Genomic DNA, 23898 nt, shown 5'->3' with positions numbered 1-23898 from the left:
AGCAGCAGAGTGCAGAGAGAAGTTCCTTTCATTTGCAGCCATAGTGGAGCAAGAGGTGAGAGAAAGGTGGGATGTGGGGCCAGGTTGGCCCTGGCTCCGAGCAACCTTGCAGGGGGGTAATCCAATGACCTTTAAAGGTCACTTCTAACTCAAACAATTCTATGACAACTCATGGCAACATGGACTAGAGGACCCCAAGTCCAAAAGTATGCTTTCTAGTGAGGATGGCCAACAAGAAAGCATAAATCAAGACATGGATTCAGAAGGATTTCTGCTAGCCAGCGCTGCTCTGAGGGCACTATATACAAAATCCCATCTTGCGATAGTAGCCTAAGTAATCAGCCTGGTATTTTCATCTATGGCTGAGTCAGAGCTTCACCAGAAGATACGTGAGTGCTGTCCAGCCCCATGCACTTCTCACAAGGGCGATGCATAAAGATAGTGAGCATCTGCCGCCTCGCAGCAGCCAGAACAAACTGCTTCACCATGTTCCTCGTTGGGCACATAGGGAACAGCCGGAGCGTCCGGCACGCGGGGGTGTTGCACAACTCTGCTATATTTAAACAGAGCTCTCAGTGCAGTCTCTGGTAGTCCTACGAACCAACATAGCCTGGAAAGGGGTATTTTTTCACCCTTTACTCACAAGTTTAGTCACAACTTTGAAGGTGGGAGTTTTTTCTTCGTTACATGGTCAGGTCATGGCCTTTCTCAGCTAACAAGCATTTGGGTTGTGAAGTAGTAAAGAAGTTTTGCAAGTGAGCATTGGTGGGTGAGGATGGAAAGTTTCCTGCCCATGGAGAGATTGCTATAGAATAAAATAACAGAAGGAATGGTGATGAAGTGGCATGGGCTGCCCAGGGTGGTGGTGGGATTGCTGTCCCTGGAGGTGCCCAAGAACAGTGGAGATGTGGCACTGAGGGACGTGGTCGGTGGACTTGGTGAGGGTGGGTCAACGGTTGGACTAGATGACCTCAGTGATCTTTTCCAACTTCAATCATTCTGTGATTCACCCATCTAGCAACAACTATTTCCTGTAACACTGAGTCAAGTGGGACAGACCAGCGTTGCCTGTATCACAAAGCCAAGGCAGATAAAGTAGAAGTTATCTGTCAGAAAGAAGATAGAACTTCTGAAGAAGCATCGCCCACGCCAGCTTTTGCCATTTCTAAAACCAAGCTAAACGCCCGAGTCTTTCTAGGAATTGACAAAAATCCCACAACTCTCAGCCTCTCAGTAGTTTAGATAACTACTGTGAATCTGTTTCAGGTCATGAATAGAAGCATAAGAGCTGAAAACTCAAGCAAGAGTATCTGTAACAGGAAAGCTTTGGGAGCCAGCCAGTTTTCCAGACTATCCCTGCCAAATTCTCCAAAGCATATTTTGAAACATTCAGGATGAATTTAGACTATTTGAATCGACTTCTGAACAACCTAAAGGGAGGGTGTCAACAGTCCACTCTAAGACTTTGTTTTGCATTTCTACACCATCTGCTAAAGCACGAAACCCTGCTAGGCAGAGGCGGTGGCACAGAGGATGCTGCCGTTTCCAATAGGGACAAGGAATGGAGTTGGTAGGAAGCCCCAGCCCGGCTTTCCTCATCCTGCTGGACAAGAAATGCACAGAAGCAGAGCTGGAGAGAGCACCAATATTGTTTGGGTTTTTTTTTAATAAGTGGGTGTGCATGGCTTTACCGAGTCCTCTCTTCCAAACTGGCAACGCAATGCTTGGAAAGCTGCAGAGAATGGAGAGCAGAAATCAGCCTTCCCAAGGAAAAACAGCAACTCACCATGCAAATGAGTGCTCTGTCAGAGGCACCGTGAAGGGGCAAACAGTTCAGAGAGGGAACAGGGCAATATAATGGCTGTATGTCTCTCCTATTCTCCAAGAGCAACTGATGCCACCCACTCCTCTGTACCAGATTTCATCCACCAACCAACATAGGTATCAGTATTTAAGTACTCATCTACAGCATTTATTCACCCAAGCAGCATGTCTTCTTATTCCACATATCTTTATAAAGATGCCAATTTTTTCTCTGCTTTAAGGCAATGGTTCTTCTTTTTTTCCCCCAAATTCTCAAAGTAGAGCAGTTCCCAGGGCAGATGGGTCCTTCCTCTCATGCCCTTGCTGTAATTCAGGGAGGATCTGGTAGAGGTGATGGGGTGGGATGGAAATGGGATGTGTGCCCAGGGTCAGCAGCAGCTGGCAAAGGTGGGCACGAGGATATGTCTCTGTGTGCATGGGGACGTTTGTGACAGCAGGCATGCAGGGAGGGTGCAGGCTCGGAAGAGTAGAATATGCTGCCAGAGGGTATTTCTTTTCTGGTGTAAACCAGGATGGCAGCTGACCCAGCTTTCTCCTTCTACCTGCCTAGTCACATCTCTCTCCTTCCACAGCTCTCTATGCATGCAGAAGTGCACAGACCCAGCACTGCTCTGCTCCCTCCCACACAGATGACTTTGCTGAGGTTGATGTCCCCCAGTACCTCAGGGTTGCACCCCTGATTCCTCCAACAGGGGCATCCACAACTTGTCCCCTCAGTCCCTTATCCAGCTGCAAGGTAAGCAGGAAACCAATCCCCTTACTAATATGGGTGCTGAGACCCTATAGACAAGAGGGGTGGTTCTCAGCTCTACGTCCCATTACTCCTTCACTTCTAGCATCTACCTCCTACCTTATCCTTCTGTTTTCTCCCTGGAGAATGAAAAATGCAAACAACTTATAAATTATCAATCCTTCCTGATTGATTTTTTATTTTTTTTTTCCTTGAGAAAAGCACATAAAACAATCACATGACAGAGAATACGAATTTAGTGCTTCATACGATGCTGCTGAGACAGCTCTCTGGAGGCAAAGCTCGGAGCTGCCCAGCGAGATCTTTCCACTCAGCCTCATGTTTTTGCCCTTCAGAAACACAAGGAGGGGTGGACCCAGGGCTGACCCTCAGCCTGGGAGCTTACACTGCAGCAAATTCATACATAAGAGACTACAGTTCCCCTGGGAAGTTCCATCACAAGGTAAGCCACGCTGTTAGCAGCAGGTAGATGAGCATCAGTCTGCCACTACAACTTGCTGATGTGTGTGGTTCATACAGCTGCAGCCCTTCCACTCACGCCCAGCTGCCTACTAGCTGGCAGTTTTGAGCTATTCTCTATCCACAAACTCCTATAAAATAAGTTCTGCCAAGTATTAGCATCTCTACAGACATCAGAGGATGCCACAATGCAAAACTTTCATAGTCAACAGCCTTTCTCCACAAAATTAGTTAGAACATCACACCACTGTATCCTACCAGGCTTCACATTTCACAGCTCAACAGTTTGAGTCTACAGATGATACCACGCAATGCTAAATTGCCACACATGCAGCTTTCAGTTTCTGTTATGGAATTAGCACGACATCGTAGCCACAAAGGTTTTTACCTGAGCAAACATTGCCTCGTTTGGAAGCAATCATTTAGAAGGGATGAAGAAGAGGCAGCCCTAATATACCAACCAAAGTCTTTACATATAAAAAGCATAAATAAAGGAGCCCTAAAGTAGCTCGAGGTCCCCAGCACACATTCTGCTCATAAACCATCCCCTTTCACAAGCCTCTCTCAAGTATCTCACCAATGTCTAAGGTACCACAGTTTTATTATTACTATTTTAGATACATGCACTTTTTCCCATCTTTCCTATTCTGTCGTCTCCGGCAACAAGAGCCCACTGTGCTAAGCAGACATCCGAGGCCAGTAGCTGGGCTCAGGATGAAGGAGGGCATTATTCAGTTTGCAGCAATGAAGCTTGTGCATGCGCCTGTCTCAGCATCGGATTTCAAGTCGCCTGAGGTTTTTGTTTGCTTGGGTTTAATCCTGAAGAAAAGAACATTTTCCACACTCTCTAAACCTGGCTGACTTCTCCTGCTGACTTTTACAGAGTGGTCTGGCTTTTGACCATACAGCAAATCCATATACGTTCCTTAGAAATAAATAGAGACATCGAAAAGGGTTGGTGGCTCGCGCACTGCAAATGATATTGCTTCCACCTCCTTCATGCTCTAAGTCATCTTTACAGAGCTGAAGCAGCCTAAGAGGGAGGGGTGTGGGAGGCTTCAATACAGCACGGGACATAAAAGATCATGTGTTCGCCCCCTGGTCACCTTACAAAATGAGAAATTTCCTTGGGCACTAAAGCATCTTTTCTAGGAGTTTGGCAGCAATACCTCTTTAAAACTACAGCTTCATCCAGCATAATTTATGTGCATATCTGGATCATGTACAGGAGTTGGAAATCCATCTATCCTTTTCAGTCTATTATTTCCCCTCTCCCCCAGAATTAGCACCTTCCTTGCAAATCTGGCTTTCATCTCTCTCTTGCTCCTATTTCCAGGCTGCGTAGGAAATAAAAAAGCGTGCCAGCGCTGCTCCACCAAAATGTATTCCAACAACTTCTGGCGAGATTTTCAGGATATAATCAGAACATCCAAATTTTTCCTTTTTCCCCTTTGCAAAAGCGGATCACCTGATCCAAATGATGCACTCCAGACAAATCACTGGGGAACTCCCCTCTCCCCCCATTAGGAGTCCTCCTGCAGGCTTCCAGCTTGCTGTGATTGAGGACGGGCTCCCTCCAAAGCGGCCTGAAGCTCAGCTAACAGAGGGAATGGCCTTAAGTTCCACCAGGAGAGGCTCAGTTTGGATATAATGAGAAATTTTTTCTCAGAAAGCGTGGTGATGAAGTGGCACAGCTACCCAGGGAGGTGATGGAGTCACCATCCCTGGAGGTGCTCAAGAACCATGGGGATGTGGCACTGAGGGACATGTGGGCATGGTGGGGGTGGGTAGGGTTTGGACTGGGAAGAGGTGAAGAAATGTGACCCTCTGTTACCCTGCAGGAACGTCAGAGGGATGGTGCATCAGTCCCAAGAGGGTCCCCATCCCTTCCTCACCCAACCCTGCAATCACCTCATGATCTCAGAAATAACCAAAATAGACCATTAATCCTTTCCCGCAATTCAGGAGCTAGGCTATTGGGCCAAAGAGAACTCCGAGCATTTTTTCAGAATTATTCATGCCCAAGCTAAAGCAGCAGAGCATAGCCCTGATTTGTCACACTCCACCTAGAACGCAGCTCACGCAGCCAGAAGGGAATATTTTTTTACAGGCAGTGACATCAGAGAAAAACAAACACTGGCCCAAATGACTTCACAGCCAGAGCTTACCAGCTGCAGCCTGCCCAAGCCAGTGTGTGTTACACCTCAGTAATCCATCAGGGTTGTGCTGAATGCCATGTATACAAGAATAACATATTGTCTGTGTACAGTTCAATCTCCTTTATCAGCCAGAGCAGCGTGTTTCCAGCAGGGACAATGCAAAGCAGCAGATCTAAGGGCTGATTCGGGTATCATGACCGTAGGCAGGGCACAGGGGTAGAGCTGCACAAGGCTATTGCAGCAAAGCCTGCAGGCTGGGAATGATGCATGACCCAAAAGTTATGTTTGTGCTGTCAGTCAACACAGAAACAAAGTATTGCCCACGCCTGTATCTGCATACTTTTTTTTTTTTTTTAATTTCAGCCAAATCCATTAGTTTAGGTCACGTTTACAGATGAGACACTGTTCAGCCATGAAACAAAAAGTAAGTTTCCAGGAAATCATAGAATACACCCAAGTTGGAAGGAACCCTTCAGGCACATCAAGTTTTGCTTCTGGGTATAAAACACTCTCCTATCCATTTCAGCTGAGGTCACAAAGAAAATAAATTCACAGAATGATAGAATGACTTGAGTTGAAAGGGATCTCAAAGATCATCCAGTTCCAACCCAATCACTAGGTTGGCAACTCGCTAGGTCTTCTCTTGAGCACACTACAGCTTTATATCCAACTACAAAACATTCCTCAAAAATAATGGCCAAAACTTGCTGCTGCTCTTTAAACACCAAGTTTTTCCAGGGGCATGTACTGCTTTATGGCATACAGGAAAGATAGGGGAAAGCCCTATTCCTGCGCAGCAATTCATTTGTCTGCATTTCCCTTCTTACTACATGTTTTTTCACTTACACTTTTACAGAAGTATCCAGAGGCCTTTGGGAACGGATGCTCAGGAATTTAAGAAAAAAAGAAAATAAAACCCCATTGGGATCAGGACTGCTACTAGCTGTCCCCACACCTCTGGGACCTGTCCCATAGCACCAGACGCTGTGTGTGCCCATGCCTGGCCCAACCCACTGTGCTGCCAGCCAGCAATGGGCTCTTACACGCATCAAAAGCTGTTTTATGAGCTCAGATGGTTGCTTTAATGAAGCCATGAAAAGAAAAGACTCCTCTAATGCCACTGAACGCAGCTAAACACAGCTCCCTCCTCCTGCCTGCTTTGCAAAGTGCTGGGATATTGTCACTAATTATCAGGCTCAACAAGTGACATCATGCCATTTGCTACAGATAGGCTGGAAAAGCAGTGTAGGAAGGACGCCTGGGCAAAAGGAGCAGAGGGGAGTGCGTACCCCTGTGTGCAGGGTGCTGCAGTACAGCCCCACATGGGTGCTGGTCCTGGTGTGGTGATGATGTGTTTGGGTTTCATCGTGTTTGCTCTTTTTTTTTTTCTTCCCCCCTTCCTGATGTTTACTTCAAGCATCACATTCTGAGGGCTTATAAAGAGGATTAAGTGGTGAGGAGGTCTCACAGAGTTAGGAGGAATTAATCAGGCAGTAATCAGAAAGGAAATTAATCTGAAGAGTTAATTAATCAGCCAAGGCGGAGAGACTGCAGCCAGTCCCTACCATGCCTTCCAGGTTGCTATTGCATGGGATAGGGGGAAAACACAGACACCCCTTTACCAAGGAGAGAGCAGCTCCACAGTGAATTAGTTGATTTCCATTCCATCCCATCCCTCCAACAGGGACCTCAGTGAGGACATCTCCATTCACCACCTTAGAATCCTCATCCCACCACAGCACAGTCCAAAACTTCCCAGGCTCCCAAGCACTCAGCTCAGAGCCTTCTCCATGCTCCTTTTAGCTCTTGCCTTTAGAAGATGGATGTCGATATGCAGCCCACAGGTGTTTGCTTGCTTGATTCCACACACCCCACGTTGCCCTTCCATCATCCTTTGCAATGTTTTTGCTTCCCCATTATTTGAGTCCTAAATAAGCAGCAACTGGGATCAATTCCCCTTCACTCTCGTCTAGGTGGATTTTATATATTTAGCTTTTTCTTAATCTTTTCTCACAACGCATTCCCTACAGAACCTTAATCATTTGAGTTGCTTCTTTCTGAATTCCTTCCAAGAGGCGGCAGGCAGAATATTTTGCAGATTTTTTTTTTTGCAGATTTGCTCTTGCCCCTCCTGGGCTGTGTTTTGACTACTGCATATTTCCCTTGGGATGAGACATACTCCACGCAGGCTGCTCGATCAGGGATGCCCAAATCTCATTACAGCCTGAAACACATGGCGGGGAAAAGTGCTCCACAATTCATGGGGGCTACAACTTTATTCACACAACGCATCTTTGAACTTCAGAAACCTAGGCCACTTTGTGAACATCCAAAATCTCATTAAGTTCACTATTATTATTATTATCAGACTCTTCTTATGCACAGAGCAGACTTTTTAATTGCTTGGATTGCTGAGAGCAGCTTCTATTGTGTGGTGTTTCTTTTTTTTTTTTCAGCCACAAGCCTGATGTTGTGCCAGGGGAGGTTCAGGTTGGATATTAGGAAGAATTTCTTCTCAGAAAGAGTGGTGAGGCATTGGAACAGGCTGCCTCTCCCCTGGGTGGGGACAAGCAGCAGCTCACAAGCAATGCTCTCCATCAGCTGAAGGCCCCAGAAAGCACCCAGAAAGGTAACCATACCCAGTCCACCCTTCCAGCTACAACAGGCACGCAAGATGTTGTATCTATCGTCACACTGTTCCACGCTCACCATTACTACTTCCAAGGGAGGCAGGAAGGGCACCTTTCTCTCTCTGAGCACACAGCATGCTCACATAGAAAGCTCCACCGATGCCCAAGGCTGTCTCTCTCCAAGCTATGAACTTCTGTCTTCTTCCTCTCGGTACAGAAAGGCTATTTTCACACATTCTCTAGAAAAAACAGTTATCTAAAAACATACCAAAAACAAAGGAAAAATATAACTACTGCTCTTTGATGAAACAGAACTGAACTCTGCAGAGCCAAGAGGAAACGCTGAACACCACACTTATCTGGATATCCTGACCCAGAGAAGCAGCTCTCCATGCTCTTCTCCCATCATCTATTCCCTGCTTGATAGTAAACTGATAGATTAACTTTACTGTATCTCACTTTTGTGACTGCCCTTTCTAAAAAGAACACGAGTAATTTATAACTTGCCCAGCACTACTGCAGTCTCATCACCAATAGGTACCAAAACACCGGTCCTGATCTGGGAAGCTCTCATCCAGGGCTGCGATGCCTCAGCAACTGATGCATCTCAGCATGGTACCCAACAGCTGACATAAAAGAGATGCTGCTCTTCTCCACGCTAGAAATGCCACAAAGAGGGCACATTAGCAGGCAGGAGCTCCTTGCTTTGAAATCTACCTCCAACAGAGACTAAGGAGCATGAATTTGGTCCCTGAGGGGCTCACCACTGTGCTCTGCCTTTCAGGGGCGCTGTGCTTCTTATTCAGGTGGCAGTTAAAAGGAAAAGACCTGAACCTCCTGCACTGCAACTCTGCGTGCTGCAGGAGGGTCCCATGGCAACATCTGCCAGGCTGCCCAGTGTCCCCAGTAAGACACACCAGGATAAGCTGAAAGAACAAACACCATGCACACAGATGAGGGGTTGGGACGTAAATACCCACAAACAAATGCACACCTCTCAGCTGATGCTATCAAATGCATTACTCCCCAAGTCCCTGCGGAGCAGCAGCTCATCTCCAAGGTCATATTAGTGTGGAAGAAATGCAATCCCATTACCCAAGCTCCCTTCTCTCTCTCTCTCAGTTTCTCTGTTGATGCTTGCTCTCTTAATTTTCAACGCCAGCCATGTATTTTGTGGCACATCCTGGGACCGCTTTGCTCAAGTGGCGGTAAACACGTAGCTTAATTCACTCATTCTCCAACAAAGGAAAAAAAAAAGCTTTTCCCACATGGAATAGAGCAGCTCAGCCGCATGATGATCGACACTGAGCACTGGAAGCTGCCGGAACTAACTCAAGTTTGGGGAACGAGCAGAGCACACAGGGCTGGGAGTGGAAAATCTGTGCACGGTGCACACGTCAGGACTGAAATATTCCAGTGGCACGGAACAGAGAGAGCTGTGAACAGCACACCTTGCTGTGCCGGGGGCAGCTCAGCGTTTGTGCTAAAGGTGTTTGTTAATTCCCTGGGAGGGTGATGGGGTCGTGGAGAGGAACGCCGGGCTGTGAGCTTAGCGCTGAGCGCTTAGGCAAAGGGAGGGCAAAGAGCACAAGGGAGTTCCCAACAGAAGAAGGGTGAGGACCGTATCAGCACAGCCCTCTCCGTGTGTTGGGCCAGAGAAAACTTTGCAGAGCTGCCCCTGAGTCACAGCATGAGGGATTCTTGGAACTGCGGCTCTTCTCCTCTGGTCCAAGCAGAATCACTGCCATACCAGCTCCATCTCCCTCCTCTCTCCAACAACTCTAACTCAAAATCTGCCTGAAGTTCAGGCCATTACTCTTGTCTGTTCAGCTGCTGCAAACATCTCTAATCTCCCTTGTGCTGCCTGCAGAAGGCTGTGATAATGTACCCTCCTTCACAGCTCATCTTTTCTAGCTGACATGATAATAAAAAGTTTAATATTAACAAGCTCCAACAAAGAGCACAGCGACAGAACATGGGAAGCACCTCTCCTCAGCAGATACCAGCGAGATCTGCCAGAAACGTATACCTCAAAAGATACTTAGCATACACTTAAATGTCTCCCAGAAGCTGTGTCTGCTGATTCTTGGCAAGCCAGAGCTGAACAAACAGCTCAAGAATGGCCAGCATGCACTCTTATCCTGAGGAAGGCTCCTGGGAAAGCATTTCAGGATGATTTTACACTGTACACTACACCCTACGTGAGAAGCTTTCACCTCTAAAAATACGGCCTTGGTATTTGAACAGCCTGTAAGGTGTCATGTAAGACTGAATGAACCCTGACCCATCTGCACGGCTTGCATGCTGGTCACACCAGGGAGGCTTTGTCTGTCCTCAATCACAGAATGGTTTAGGTTGGAAGAGACCTTAAGGCCCATCCAGCCCCAGCCCCCTACCATGGGCTGGGTAACCCCACCAGCTCAGGCTGCCCAGAGCCCCATCCAGCCTGGCCTTGAGCACCTCCAGGGATGGGGCACCAACAGCTCTGGGCGGCTGTGCCAGGGCCTCACCGCCCTCTGAGTAAAGAATTTTTTCCTAAAATCTAACCTAAATCTCCCGCTCTTAATTTAAAAGCCATTCCCCCTTTTTCTATCACTATTAATGTAAGAAGTCGCTCCCCTTCCTGTTTATAAGCTCCCTTCAAGTACTGGAAGGAACCTCCAAGCTTTCCTCTGTCCTTTTCTCTTTGCATGGAGATCCTACAAAGTTGCTTACCCCAAGTTATTGTGAGCAGAGCCCTTTTTCTATTGTTAATGAAATACTTAGTTAATACCCTCCCTTATTCCTACCATGTATACCCCAGATATTAAACCCAGGATTGTCAAAGGATCTTTCAGGAATTTTAGTAGGATTTGTCTGTTAATTCCCCTCACTACTTTTTTCTAGGCACAGGAGTTTAAAGCTCTGATGTCCTCCTCAACAGGTAACCACTGATGAAATGATCCACCAGCTGTTAACCCAGCAAAGCTCAGCCCATGGGGCAAGAGGAGCCCCACGTGAGCCATTGGAGCTGCTGTTCCACACTGATGAGCTGCATCACTGAAGCCTTGCTCCTCCAGCAGCACTCATGGCATCCACCCACCCCACATTTCTCACATCCATGGCATGAGAAACAGTACAACCACAGCAAAAGCATCATCTGTGTGCATCATCTAACGCGATACGTCCCAAAAACAGGGATAAGCTACCTGAGCCAGATGAGGAAATGCTCATTTTGTTATCCTCTAGGAGCCAATATTTACTAGCGATGTTTCCCCCAGCCCACAGCTTCCAGAAGATTACATCTTCCAGAAGATTACATCTTAATATCCTGAAGACTTTCTGCTGCACTGACCCCCTGTGCCTTAACAACTGCAGCACCAGGCACAAACAGGCAACAGCCTGCAGTGCTGCTTCTCACTCAGAAGAGCAGAAAGCTGCATACCCGTGTTCCAAACTTCAGTCCTGCAGTGCTTCAGGATACCTCTGCTGAACCTGCTCTGAGCCCACCAGACACAGGAGATTAATAACTCAAATCTGCTGCACGGCTCCCCTGCTACAACAGTACGACCATAGGGTGACCTTTGGCTGGTGAGAGGTTTGTGTGTTTTGCTTTGGTTTCACTGCTACCTGATCGAGTTGGTTGTAGTTTGTCAATAATTTAAGCTGACAGAGCAGAGCTGGACTCTGTGTCAACCAAACATCTTTGTCTAGGCAGCGTCCTTCAGAAGGAAGCATCCTGACCTGCTAAGCTTGAGAGTCATAAGGACTGCAGCATGTGTTGGTGGAGCCACATCTATGGGTCACAGCTGCTGCCCGTATGGGACAAATAAAAGAAATTAAGGTTAAAATGCCAGTTCTCCATTTCCCACCCCACCAACCAAAATGCAAAAACATCACTACTCCTCTTCCATCTGATCTTCCCTACTCACATCCCCAGAACAGACCCAGTGCTGGCCTCCCTCTTTCTTCATCATTTAGGAGATGCCAGCACATTTCAGCAACAATTAGGGAAAATTCCAGCGAAGATTATTTAACCTTAAGGAGCCTTCCCTACAGCAAATCTCACTCTCACAGCATTTTGGTTGGTGGGGTGAGAAATGGAGAACTGGCGTTTTAACCTTAATTTCTTTTATTTGTCCCATACGGGCAGCAGCTGTGACTCATAGATGTGGCTCCACCAACACATGCTGCAGTCCTTATGACTCTCAAGCTTAGCAGGTCAGGATGCTCACTCACCAGTTCAATGCAGACAAATGGGTGCACACCACTGGCTGCTCACAGTTACACAAGCATCGTCCTGCTGTTGTTCCCCAAGCACAAAGAGTTACAATGCATTGATATCTTAAAAAAAAAAGTTTGAAAATGGCTCCTGAGTAATGGTCCTAGGTACTCAGCCACAACTAAAGACACTGTTATTGAGAAAGGATGTTAATAGAGCTGTAAATTATTATGAATTTGCACAGAATAGCTTTGAAAAATGGGTTAAAATCTCAAGGTAAAGCTTGATGCAGTGGAAAGGTATAGATTGTGTGACTGGTTGGAAAGCAGGACTGGTCCTCGAGGCAGTGTCAGGCAGCATGTGGCCTCTGCCTTCATCAGCTAGGGATCAAAGCCCAGTATTAAAGCAGCTGCAGCTCCACAGGTCAGTAGAGAGAGGAGGACTTTGAACTATGGGAGCCTCCTGCAAAACAGAGAGCTTACCCAGCTTTCTGAAAACCATGCAGGAGCAGGTAAATAAACATAAACATAACAGGTAAATAAACATCAGTTCTAGTCTCAACCAAGTACTACAAAATAATGAACAAGAGCAGCAATAGACGCAATGACACGTGTCAGTAAACACTCAACTGACAAACTCAATTGAGAAAAACATTCCCTTTTCTGCAGCATCTCTACACCAAACGTAGGCTTGAGCCTCCCTTTTGGGATGCACATAAGAGGAAATTACTTTTAAGGCATGATCTGATCGTAGAGACTTCAGCAGAAGTTACATCGATGCCTTTACCTTTACGTACCGAGAGGAAGGAAGATGCCCTCCCTTTACCCTTCCAACATCAGTTTAATATGCCAGGGCGGAATACTCTCGTTGCTCAGCTGATGAGGGGTTTTGGCACATGCTGACATCCCATTAACTCCAATATCACGTTAACAGACAGCAGCAGCCAAGAAGCGTTACTTGAAATCTTTAAACAGAGAGAATAAACCCAAATCACTTCTAAACACACCAGTAGCTTAATAAACTTGGTTAGAAAAAGGAAAACATAGCGAAGACCATATGTTTTTCTATTTAAAACTAAATGACAGCATATAAAAAGTGAGGGGGAAATCTAAAATCCAGCTGTCCTGCAGCAGGGAGAAAAGGATTTCTGCAGACATCCACGTCTAATTTCAATTTCTATCGTGACACTTCAGATGAAGGGAGGCTGAGAGCAAACAGGAGATAGAAGAATTAATACTTTGAGAACACTGCGAGGGAAAATGAAATCGTGGTCAAAGCAAAGTCCTGCTGGAATAGTCAGCAACGCTTCCTCTCCCGGTCCCACAGCCAGGGGGACAAACCTGCAGGGTTTGTAGCAGGATACTCAGCTAAAGCACTCAGCAGCCCAAAAGGCATAAAGCATTATTACCAGATGTCGCTACCAATTTAATTCTGAGCAGACAGACTCACGGAGAAGACAGGCGTACTGTAAATCTGTAAGGATGTTTCCCTCTTTATACATGCAGATGCACACAGCTCGCCTTGGTTCTCATGGCTGCTGTGCAGAAGAAATTAATAAGCCCAACTTTGAAATTTATAGTAAAACATCTGAGGAAATATTAGGGAAAAAATTATTTAGGAGCCTGAATGATAGCGGAATTGAGAGGATGAAGCAGTTGGTCTATAAAAACAAATCACGCTGAACTACATCCGATGCCTTATTTTCTCCTGATTGAACTACAAAATTAGTCAATGAAGGCTGCAATATATCCAGGCTTTGTAAAATATTTGATAGCGTCTCAGAAAAAAAAAAAAATTACCTGAAAAATTAATTTAAATTGGCTTGGTTATGAGCTCTGTGTACACTGCTGTTAATATTAATGGTAGATTTTATTTATGTAGCTTTCTCTGCTGGTGCCAGTCTGGGGGCTTCCAAAACATTCCCAAGCAGAGTAGGATGGGTGGGCACAGGTGAGTGCAGAGTGAGGGGCTGCAAAGACAGTGCATGGATGCAACAAAACTTCAGCTGGGGATGTTCACCACCAGGACTGGTGTTACATTAGGTTTCAGATAATATCGTCAGTAAATAGCTGTAAATGAAGGAAACTCCTTGTAAGGATGTTCAGGGGTGACTTATTGCTCCCTACAGCTCCCTGAAAGGAGGGTGTGGTGAGGTGAAGGTCAGCCTCTGCTCTCAGGTAACAGCAATAGGAGGAGAGGGAATGACCTCAAGTTGTACCAGATCAGAGAGGCGGTGCAGTCACCATCCCTGGAGGTGCTCAAGAACCATGGGGATGTGGCACTGAGGGATGTGGTCAGTGAGCATGGCAAGCTCTAAGATCCCTTCCAGCCTAAGCCATTCTATGACCCCTGCTTTGGTTCTGGGGACCCCACTCTGAGGGCTTCTGTGTGCATCAGCATCATCACCACGAGGGCATCTCACCCCCCACAAAACAGGATGCTCACACCAAGCCCCCGTCCTGGGTCTCGCCCATAGCATCTTTGGTGAGGGGCACAGAGTGACCATACAGCAGCACCCACATCCCAAATGCCCTCCTTAGAGTCCCCACTGCCCTACCCTGCTGCAGCCTTCTTTTCACACAGGAACAAGAATCTACTGAAACTCCAAATGAAAAAAGCCAGAGAAATCGATTACGGAAACTAAATATTGATCCTAGGCTATTGTTGCTTCAAAATGATGGGGTTATTTCTTTCAGTTTTTGTACTATCTGACGTTTCTCCTTCATGAAAAAATCATAGCTTAATAGGTAAGAGCACACTAATTATTACACCCCTCATCAATCAGAAAGACCACATTGCTATTAGGAACACTGGGGAAGAAGAAATGCCTTCCTTATTGGCACGCAGCACGCAACTGATGACTGCAGGAAATTCCTTCTCCGCTTTCCTCCTCCCAAATCAGAACTGCAGCCCCTGGGCCAGATCCAGGAGCATCCATCCAAAAGCAAGGAGTGGGTGCCAAGGGGCTGCCAAGCAGGAGCGCAGTTACAAGGAAAGAGGGCAGAAATCAGCCCGTAGGGACAGATCTCCACAGCGCATCTCAGCCCAAGGACAGCAACAGCTTCACCTGCTTCCCAAGTGCCGGCTCCACTTAGTGTAATGATTATTAAGCTCTGTCAGCAGATATGAAACCAATGGATGCAGCTCCACAGGCGAGCGCTTAGAAAGCCGCCGAGACGTCCCTGCTTACAGGTTTTCGTTATCCATCTGGAAAATTGCGGATGTCACAAGAGCTTTTAGAGCATCAAGATGAAATCGTCTTGTCAGCAGCAAAAAGGGCCAGTTCCCTCACCCCGATCCCAGCAGCTGCCTCAGCGCCGCAGGCTTTTGCTGGTGCTACGGAAGGACGCAGTTCCCACTGAGCTGCTCGCCCCACAAGCCAAAGGGAAAAAGGGGTGAAGGAAATCAACACTGCCCCCCTTGCATTAACACAAAGCCTCTTTTCTCCTTGCTGTAAGGCTAGGAAAAACTCGCAGTTTCGTAGAACCATGGAATCATTAAGGTTGGAAAGACCGCTAAGATCACCCAAGTCCAGCCATCAACCCCCTCTGACCATGCCCTATGACCATATTAGTGCCATATCCACCTTTCTCCTGAATACCTCCAGGGACAGTGACTTCACCACCTCTCTGGGCAGTCTGTGTCAGTGCCTCACCAGTTTGCTGGGGATGAATCATGCTCTCAATCAGAAAAAATGGGCACAGAGGTTTCTGGCTCCAACTCCTCTTGTGAGTGGTTCAGGTTAAATGAGAAGCAAGCCAAAAGGCTTTAAATCCAAAATCCATGTAGATCTGTCCATTATCTCTGCCATAATTATACGGTCTTTTTTCACTCTGTGGTTTTGGAAGCTGCTGCACTGCTTTGGTTCAGGTGACTTCAAAGGCAAGATGTGGCAAAAGCACCTTGCCAAGGGCTGCTCCTCCCTGCAGCACTCTGGTCAAAAGTGGATTTTTCCTTTTCCATAGAAAAAGCTCTCACCGGTATCAAGGTGGGGTCTCTTCCAGCAGGACCAGAGAGCAGAGCACACATCAGATGCTGGGCTGCAGCACGGCAGACTCGATTAATCAGCTCCTTTCCTGAGCCAGAATCCAGGCTTACAGGAAACACAACATCCCATCCTCCACCCAGGGCCATGACATCAACAGATTTCCACTCTCCCACATGGAAATAAGCTTGCCCCCTCCATCCCCAGCAAAATATTTGAATTCAAATATGATTTATTCCTCCTATGCACACAATACTACCAAAGCAGCTTTGTGTACAGGTATTATCTTCTGGTCCATTGACTTTTAATAGCATAGTTGTAGCGTAGATAACAATGAGATGCCTGAGTATCACACAGGGTTCTGCAGCACTTCCACTGCCACCAACAGACAACTGAACGCTGGTGCTGCTGATGGAGTTTCTTGGGATGGTCCAGGACACAGACAGGCTTACTATTGCATCACAAAAAAAAAACACTGAAATTGGAGATGGAAAAATCCCATTAGATCACTGGGTGCTTCAGTGCCCTCTGCAATTTACTTCTTCAGTGCTTTCAGCCACCAAAGCTCAGCCATCCCAAATCGACAGCTCCCATCCATTCCCTCGAGAGGTCATTCCACTGCCTCCAAAATTTCTAGGCAGTCCTTAAAGCATGCTCAGCCCTTGTTCAAAACCAAGAAGCACCATTCTCTGCCTTCTTATGAGCTGGATTCAACGATCCTTATGGGTCCCTTCCAACTCATGATATTCTCTGACTTTATGGCCAGTGTCCCATCCCTGGAGGTGTTCAAGGCTGGACATGGTTCTAAGCACCCTGATCTAACCACAAATGTTCCTGTTCATTGCAGAGGAGTTAGATTAGGTGACGTTTAAAGGTTCCTTTCAGTCCAAATGATTCTATTTAATTCTTTGTATTCCTCATCAATAGCTCCCAAATGTTTTTCTTGCCAATCCTGCCATTCCCATCCCAGTTATCTGCCCCTTGACCAGAGTTAAGCTCTTCTTTTCCAGGGTTTAAGGAAAGTGCCCTTAGTTACGCTAAATAAAGCATAAATGACCAAGGATTTTACAATCAGTCACAAGAAGGAATGAACTCATCTGGGGCATCCTCCCAAAGGACTATTTATCAGCATTAACAGTAAGTAAATCTCTTTCAAAAAAATAATTCAGTACAAACAAATCACAATTGAGCTATTAAAGTCCTTTGGCTCTTCCCACGACACCTTCCACCTTATTAAAGCTGCATCAATCGCGACACGAAGTTGTCTGCATGCTGGCTGCCTTCAGAGAAGCACTGGAGAGTACACGGCATCTTCACAGGCCTTGCATCCTCTCTTTTCATCAGATTGGTCATATTGGTTCAAAAATAAATATATTACAAATCACAGAATGGCTTAGGTTGGAAGGGACCTCAAAGATCACTAGCCATGGGCTGGCTACCTCCCATCAGACCAGGCTGCCCCAAATCCAACCTGCCCTTGAGCACCTTCAGGGATGCAGCATCAAAGACTTCTCTATGCCTTCCCTTCTAGATAAGTGGTCTATTCTGCTGCTGTGTGCAGTGCCTGTTCTTGAGTTTTTCAGGCTCTCTGCTGTCAGTCCAGTATCTTTTATTACAGAAAAGTTACATGAAGACAAGCACTGAGGGTCAGGATCTTCCACATGGCCCTTAGGGGAGGCTGCTCTTGGCTGGGGATGAGATGGGTGTAACAGGCCAGATGAAAAGTTGGCAAGACTCAGCTGTTCATGTACAGAGAGTGGATGAAGCAGCAAAAAGGAGCACCACAAGCAAGGGGTCATGGGGGAACAGCCTGTGGGAACGCAGCACGAAGGAGGTTCGAGGCTTCCCAGGTCACAGGAAAACTATCAAGCTGACATTTTTTCTAACTGCTTTTAGCAGCTGCCTAAAATAGACATTTTGGTTTTGTAAAAGCAATTGAAATAGGTGCTAGCTGATAGCCGGTCAGTGCACTTTTTATTTCATTTATAAATAGGTTATTAATGCTTCGGGGAAAGAGAAAATGTTTTATTTCTATATTTAAATCAGTGCTGAGCTGCTAATTTCTCCTGCAGCTTTCTGGTGCATTTTCTCAGCACTGTGTCCCTGCTCTTGCACTAGGCCATCTTACAGTCATTAAGGTCGGAAAAGACCACTAAGATCATCTTAGTCTAATCAAACCATCACATGATGCCCACTAACCACATTTCTCAGTGCCACATCTATCCTTCCAGTGCGACATCCACATCTTCCAAAGCCTCCACCAGAATAGCATAACCTGGAAATTGGAACATGAGCAGTAACTACTGTGGTAAGAGCCTTGGAGGAGAGGAGTCACAGGAGGGCATGGTTTTGTCACAACCCCTGGGTGGGCAGCACTGAGCCAAGGCTCATCAAGAAGCACACGGCCACAGAGCTGCAGCCAACCTTGGTATGGCTGGCAGGCCAAGCAGAGGGCAAGGCACCTACCAGCTGCAGAAGCTTCGTGCTGCATCACCTTGAAGCCACCAGATAAATAAATGGCACAGCTTGCACTTCAACAGAAAACAAGCAGGCATTTATAGAAAGAAGCCCCAGTGAAACCACATGCCCTTTCAATCCACTTCCCAAGCAAATAAAACCGAGTAATATTGAACACAAGAAGTACATCGAGGAGCTTTTAAAATAAATAGGAAAGGTACCAACAAGGAAAGACCCCGACCTCAAAAAAAAAAAAAGGCCATGCGGTCACTCTGCCTGCACGTTTCTGATCATCTAACCCTCAAAGTCAAGCCTCTCCAAGACACAGAACCATTTTTTCATTCCTATACAGTTGCAAGCAAATAATCAGGGAAAAAAAACAACCGGTGCAGGATTACAACCAGACTCGACCAAGGCAACACAGGTCAGAATTAAGCCTCAACTGAAAGGTAGGTCATGTATTTGTGTATTCCCCCTCCATGCCTCAAAGCTGCAGTGATAATTGTACGATGAAAGAGCAAAGCAAAAATAAATAAATAAATAAGCAGAAACAAAAAAAATCCAGCAAAACGAAGAAGCCAGGCATCCAGTATATCTTTGCAGGAGCTGGTCCTCTTGAATCAGAACCCTGAAATTGTTCTGCAATCGACTCAGCGGACAGTTATCATCTGTTTATGGAAAAAAATGTTAATAACCCCCAATCATAATCAAATAGGCAACCACTTTACTTTAAGTACCTATTAACTAATGCTAAATTACAATGGAACAGCTCTGCAAGTGCTTCTGACATCCACATGCACATCAGCAGCGCCAGCACTTTGATCAGAGCTATTAAAACATACCGAATGAACTGATAGCAACGCCATTTCTAAAACATCACAGGAAGAGTGGGCAGCATTTATTTACCAGTCATTCTTCCCTTTCTCCCACCTCCCTTTTATTTCTTCCCCCCAATCAGAAAGGAGTTGCTGGCACGCATTTGAACAGACGCACGCATCGCCCATGAAAGTCCTTCCCCATGAGTTTGGTTTTCTTGTCTTAAGCTGAACATCCACATGGACAACCTGATGCCAAGAAAAGCTTGAGATATTTCCATCAGTAGGGCATCACCCAAGTGGTCATGCCTTATTTAGTCCCTGTTAAAACAACAGGATGTTGTGAAAACGATGCATCTCTAAGCCCTTCCACCCTTTCCTCTGGGTCAGCGGACCCAAAAACCTCAGCAGACAGATAGGAAACACCATGCAAGAGAACTGTGCACACATGCTCGTGCACGCAAACACAGCACTATCACACGCCTTATTTCTTCAGGAAATCAGATTAAAGCGCAGTGGATTTTCTGCTAGCTGCAAACAACTCTGAACCATTAGCTGGCACTGTCTCCACCCAAGGAAGAAACCTCATTTGGAAAACATAAGTAGTTTTTAATCTCAGAGCCTAGAAAATAGTTCACCTCAGCAAAATGACAAGTGCTCTTGTCTCTGGGTTTTCTCTAACATCTTTTTCCTCCATCTCCTTTTTTTTTTTTTTAATTTTAAAGTTGTGCAGCACAAGGAATACATCACACAAATATGCATGAGCACACACTCTTTATCCCCAGGCACTTGCAAATGTAAAAGAAAATAGGCAAGAGGAGCATATATTTAGTCCATCAACCTAAGCATTTATATAGCCCCCATCACTGTGCCATCCAAACATTTTGTTAGTCCCAGGACTTTTCTGTGTCGTTATTATTGCTTTATGAAATTTCATTTTTGTTAGTCCCAGGACTTGCATGTGGTGTGTTTTTTTTTTATTATATTATGAAATTTCATTTCCTGTCATCTGCTGGGATTATATTTTGATGGGAAGACGCAGCTTTACGAGGCTCCCGGTTATGAGGCTGACCCCAAACGGTGAGGTGTAAAACCTTCCTCCTCCAATGGGTGCTCAGGAAGACTGAGACACAGATCCCAGAGCTGGAGCAAGGGACAGCTGAGTGCAGAGCACCAGACTTTCTGCTCTGCCCCCGAAGTCTGTTGGGCCCCCCCTAGCAGGCAACACTTGGCAGCCCACTGTGATCTCCATCATTCCACATACATCCCTCTTTCACCAGGAGATAAACAGTCTGTTTAACTCTAGGAAAAAGATGTGCTCAGAGAGACTCAGGAGGTACTTAGGGTAACGTGTCCAATATGAGTACACAATGTTCTGCATCCGTGACAAAAACAACAGGAAAAACCTGCTCCTACAGGCTTGCCAAGCTGGGATTTCAACAAAAACAGCTCCTGATTCAGGGAGTGATGCACTTTCCTAAAAAGACTCAAGGCTCTGTATTTTTGGATTAGTTTTTTTCTTCTTCTTAATAAATGATAACATGTCAGTTGCCATACATGATGGTTACTGCCTAGGAATTAATAAGTGACCCAGCTAAAGGAGACTGGGAGATGGTTGCAGGCTGTGCTATGTTCAGCACAAGGCATTGGAATAGGGAAGAACACGTACATGGGCCTTTAGGAGAAGAGCTCTGCACCACTCAGTAAAGTGATCTAATGGTCTGGACAAAAGCAGCACCCCATGAACTCAGCCTCCAGGAAAAAGAAAAAGGAGCCTCCTTCCCTGGTGTCCCCTTTATGGGCACCCAGCAAATGGAGGACAAACATAGGCTTGAAGGTATTATTGCCAGATTTGGACCATCCAACAACAACAGCTTGGCTGAGACTCTAAAACAATCTAAGGAGACTAGGCTTATGGATCTACTGAGCAGATGGAAAGGAGAGATTAGAAAATGCATTTTGGAAAGAGCAGAGGGGACCATGGCATTTCTTGGGGATAAATAAGTCAGTCAGCTGCCAGGGCATAACCAGGATACTGGTCGAGCATCTCAGCTAATGCAAGCAATTGGAAAAGCAGCTTTTGTTGTGTATGAAGACACCTATAACACCTGCAACTCATTGCAGAGATGTGTCTCTCAAAGTAATGTAATCAATAAAATCTGTAGAAATTCTGCATAGCTGTGGTTGGACAAATTATGGCCTAAAGAGGAGGAAAGCAGGCTCTTTTGATCACATGCTTTTCTTCCCCAAAACTGCACGCATAAGGGCCCATCACTTCACACCTCTGGTTTCTGTGAATGCAGGATATCCACTAACACGCTTGCCCAAGCACCTCTGAACATGTGCACACATCTGTTCCAAAACTGGTTACTCACACAATGTTCACTCCTCTTTGATTCTTCCATTAGGGTCAGAAGTTACTTTTCCTTTTTACATGTATATCTCTAAGCCTCATCAGTGGCAAATGCCCAAACACTTCAACAGTGTTCTGACAAATCCCACCAGAAGGCGCATAACATCATCCCAATTTTACAGATGGGGAATTCAAGCAGAGGCAGAGGTTAAGACAGCTAATTGACTACGGACATTGAGTCAGTAGAAGAGCTGGGAATTGATCCCAAGAACCATGTCTTCCATTCCTCTACTCCACCCACCAGTCAGTACGCCACCCTACCAGATGGTTCCTATCATTGGACATATGGACTAAATATTGCTAAGTTGGTGTAGAAGATTTTCTATTTAATTAAAAGTCCTGTCTTCCATCTCCATAGGATGCATAAGGGAAACTCCAGCCAGAATCCCATCTGGATCCACTGAGGAAACATCTCTGTAAAGCAAACAAAGCTCTAGACAAGCAGAAGAAACATTCCCAAACCTATCAGCTGCCCTGCAAACCAGACACCAGCAGGGCCAGGAGCAGGCTGTGACTCAGGAGCCTTGGCCCAAGCCCTGTTTGCCAAAGCCTGGCTTCAGAACAAGCAAATGCATGAGCCACCAACTGGGCTGGGAATTGCTGTCACATGAAGGCATGAAGCTCTCACAGGGCACCACCAACACTCCCCAGCTGGAGACAACAGTAGAGTCATAATAATCAGATGATACACTGTCATCTGCTTTCTTCTTCCATCAGCTCCATCAACATCACAACAAGCCAACACTGGTTCTGGTAGGAAAGAGACCAGTTCTGCACAGCAAACATTGGAAGCTTTCTCAATATCCAATCACTTCAAGAAACTTTCAAGTTGCTATTCACAAAGCAGAGGAGGAAATTTTCCAACGCAGGCAGCAGAAAGACTTCCACATCACCAAAAAGCAGGTCAGCATTTGCTTTCCTGGCACGCACCTTACAGACTTGCAGCACATCATGGTCCCAACTCAAACAGGCAGAGAACTGAAGCACCTGCTTTTCCAACAGAAACCAGAACTATTTCACATCCCAGCAGAGGGATGGATGATGTTCTCTTCAGAAGGCTTTGCATCAGTACTGACAACATATGAACAAATCCACAACACCTTTCCACGTGCTCTATAAGGACCTGGCAATTCTGGAAGGTGCCTCCTGCCAGAGGAAGGAGGCTGCACCTACCTTTCATCCCAAACTTGGACCGTCGGCCGTACTTGTTGATCATAATGAAGAGGACCACCAAGAGGACACAAGCAAAAGCTGCTAGTCCAACCGCTATGGAAACCTGAAAGAAAAAACTTAGAGTCAAGGCAGTGGAATTTGAGAGTTTAGATTGAAAAATAAAGGCATCTCCTTGCCAAATTATCCTTTCTCTAGGTTCACACCTCCTGCTGCAGACCCATGGATATCAGCTATGAAGGAAAATACAAGCAACACCAGACCTCTGGTGCAGACTGGAAGTATCATGGGTTGTTCCCAGTGCTGGAGCTTTGGGATCTCCTTGTCAGCAGTGTTGGCCTGGCACCAGCTCTTCCAGGGCTGTCAAACCACGTATCAGCTGGCAAGGAGGACCTCTGCTCCAATGCATACATCACAAGCCTTCGTTTGCAATATCACTACTGTGCTTTGATGTCGCAACACTAAAGCTCTACTAACCTGAGCTGAGAATACATAGGAGCAGCAGGATATTCTTTAGAAAGAGCAACTCTCTCCATTCAACCATCTCTCAGGACAAAGAACAGAGATAAGAACATAAGAGCAGAAAGAAGACAGAAGGAACCAGGTAGAATCCCTCTTTCCCAAAACACTTGGTTTTCATAATGCCTCCAGCAGTTCCCTATCTATTCTAATTTTAAGTGGCAAATACTTATACCAGAGAAGCATCCAAAGTCCTCCACTGGAAGGTACCAATGTGTCAATGCACAAGCAGAGGAGAGAAAAGCTCCCTGTCCTAAAGGCTTTACCCCACCCCAGCCTTATTTTAACATTTATGAATATTTATTACTACAGGTCTTTACTTGAGATACTTTTATTACATTGATATAAACAGCAATTTCTTTGACATTTGCCCAATTGTTCTCCTGTAGTGGGTCATGTTGCATTTAAACTTCACTTGATTTTTACAAAACTGTACACCAAAAAAAAAAATCATTAACCAAAAACAATTATTTTCTTTTGCAGCATTTCCCCTGTGTTTGACAACTCAGCTACAA

General features: G+C 45.9%; 1 protein-coding gene across 5 annotated transcripts in view; it reads right to left on the bottom strand.

The window, feature by feature from the left end:
* Positions 1-23898, bottom strand: part of NTRK3 (neurotrophic receptor tyrosine kinase 3) — a 178200-nt gene that overhangs the window by 94968 nt on the left and 59334 nt on the right. For all 5 annotated transcript variants that reach the window (XM_010717488.2, XM_010717489.2, XM_019619510.2 and 2 more), the window contains exon 11: positions 22868-22970. In XM_010717488.2, the coding sequence (XP_010715790.1) occupies positions 22868-22970 (103 nt within the window). The remainder of the gene's footprint in view (positions 1-22867; positions 22971-23898) is intronic.

Source organism: Meleagris gallopavo, chromosome 12, assembly GCF_000146605.3.
Source record: "Meleagris gallopavo isolate NT-WF06-2002-E0010 breed Aviagen turkey brand Nicholas breeding stock chromosome 12, Turkey_5.1, whole genome shotgun sequence".
Lineage (NCBI taxonomy): Eukaryota > Metazoa > Chordata > Aves > Galliformes > Phasianidae > Meleagris > Meleagris gallopavo.
This window is presented reverse-complemented; position numbering and strand designations above follow the sequence as displayed.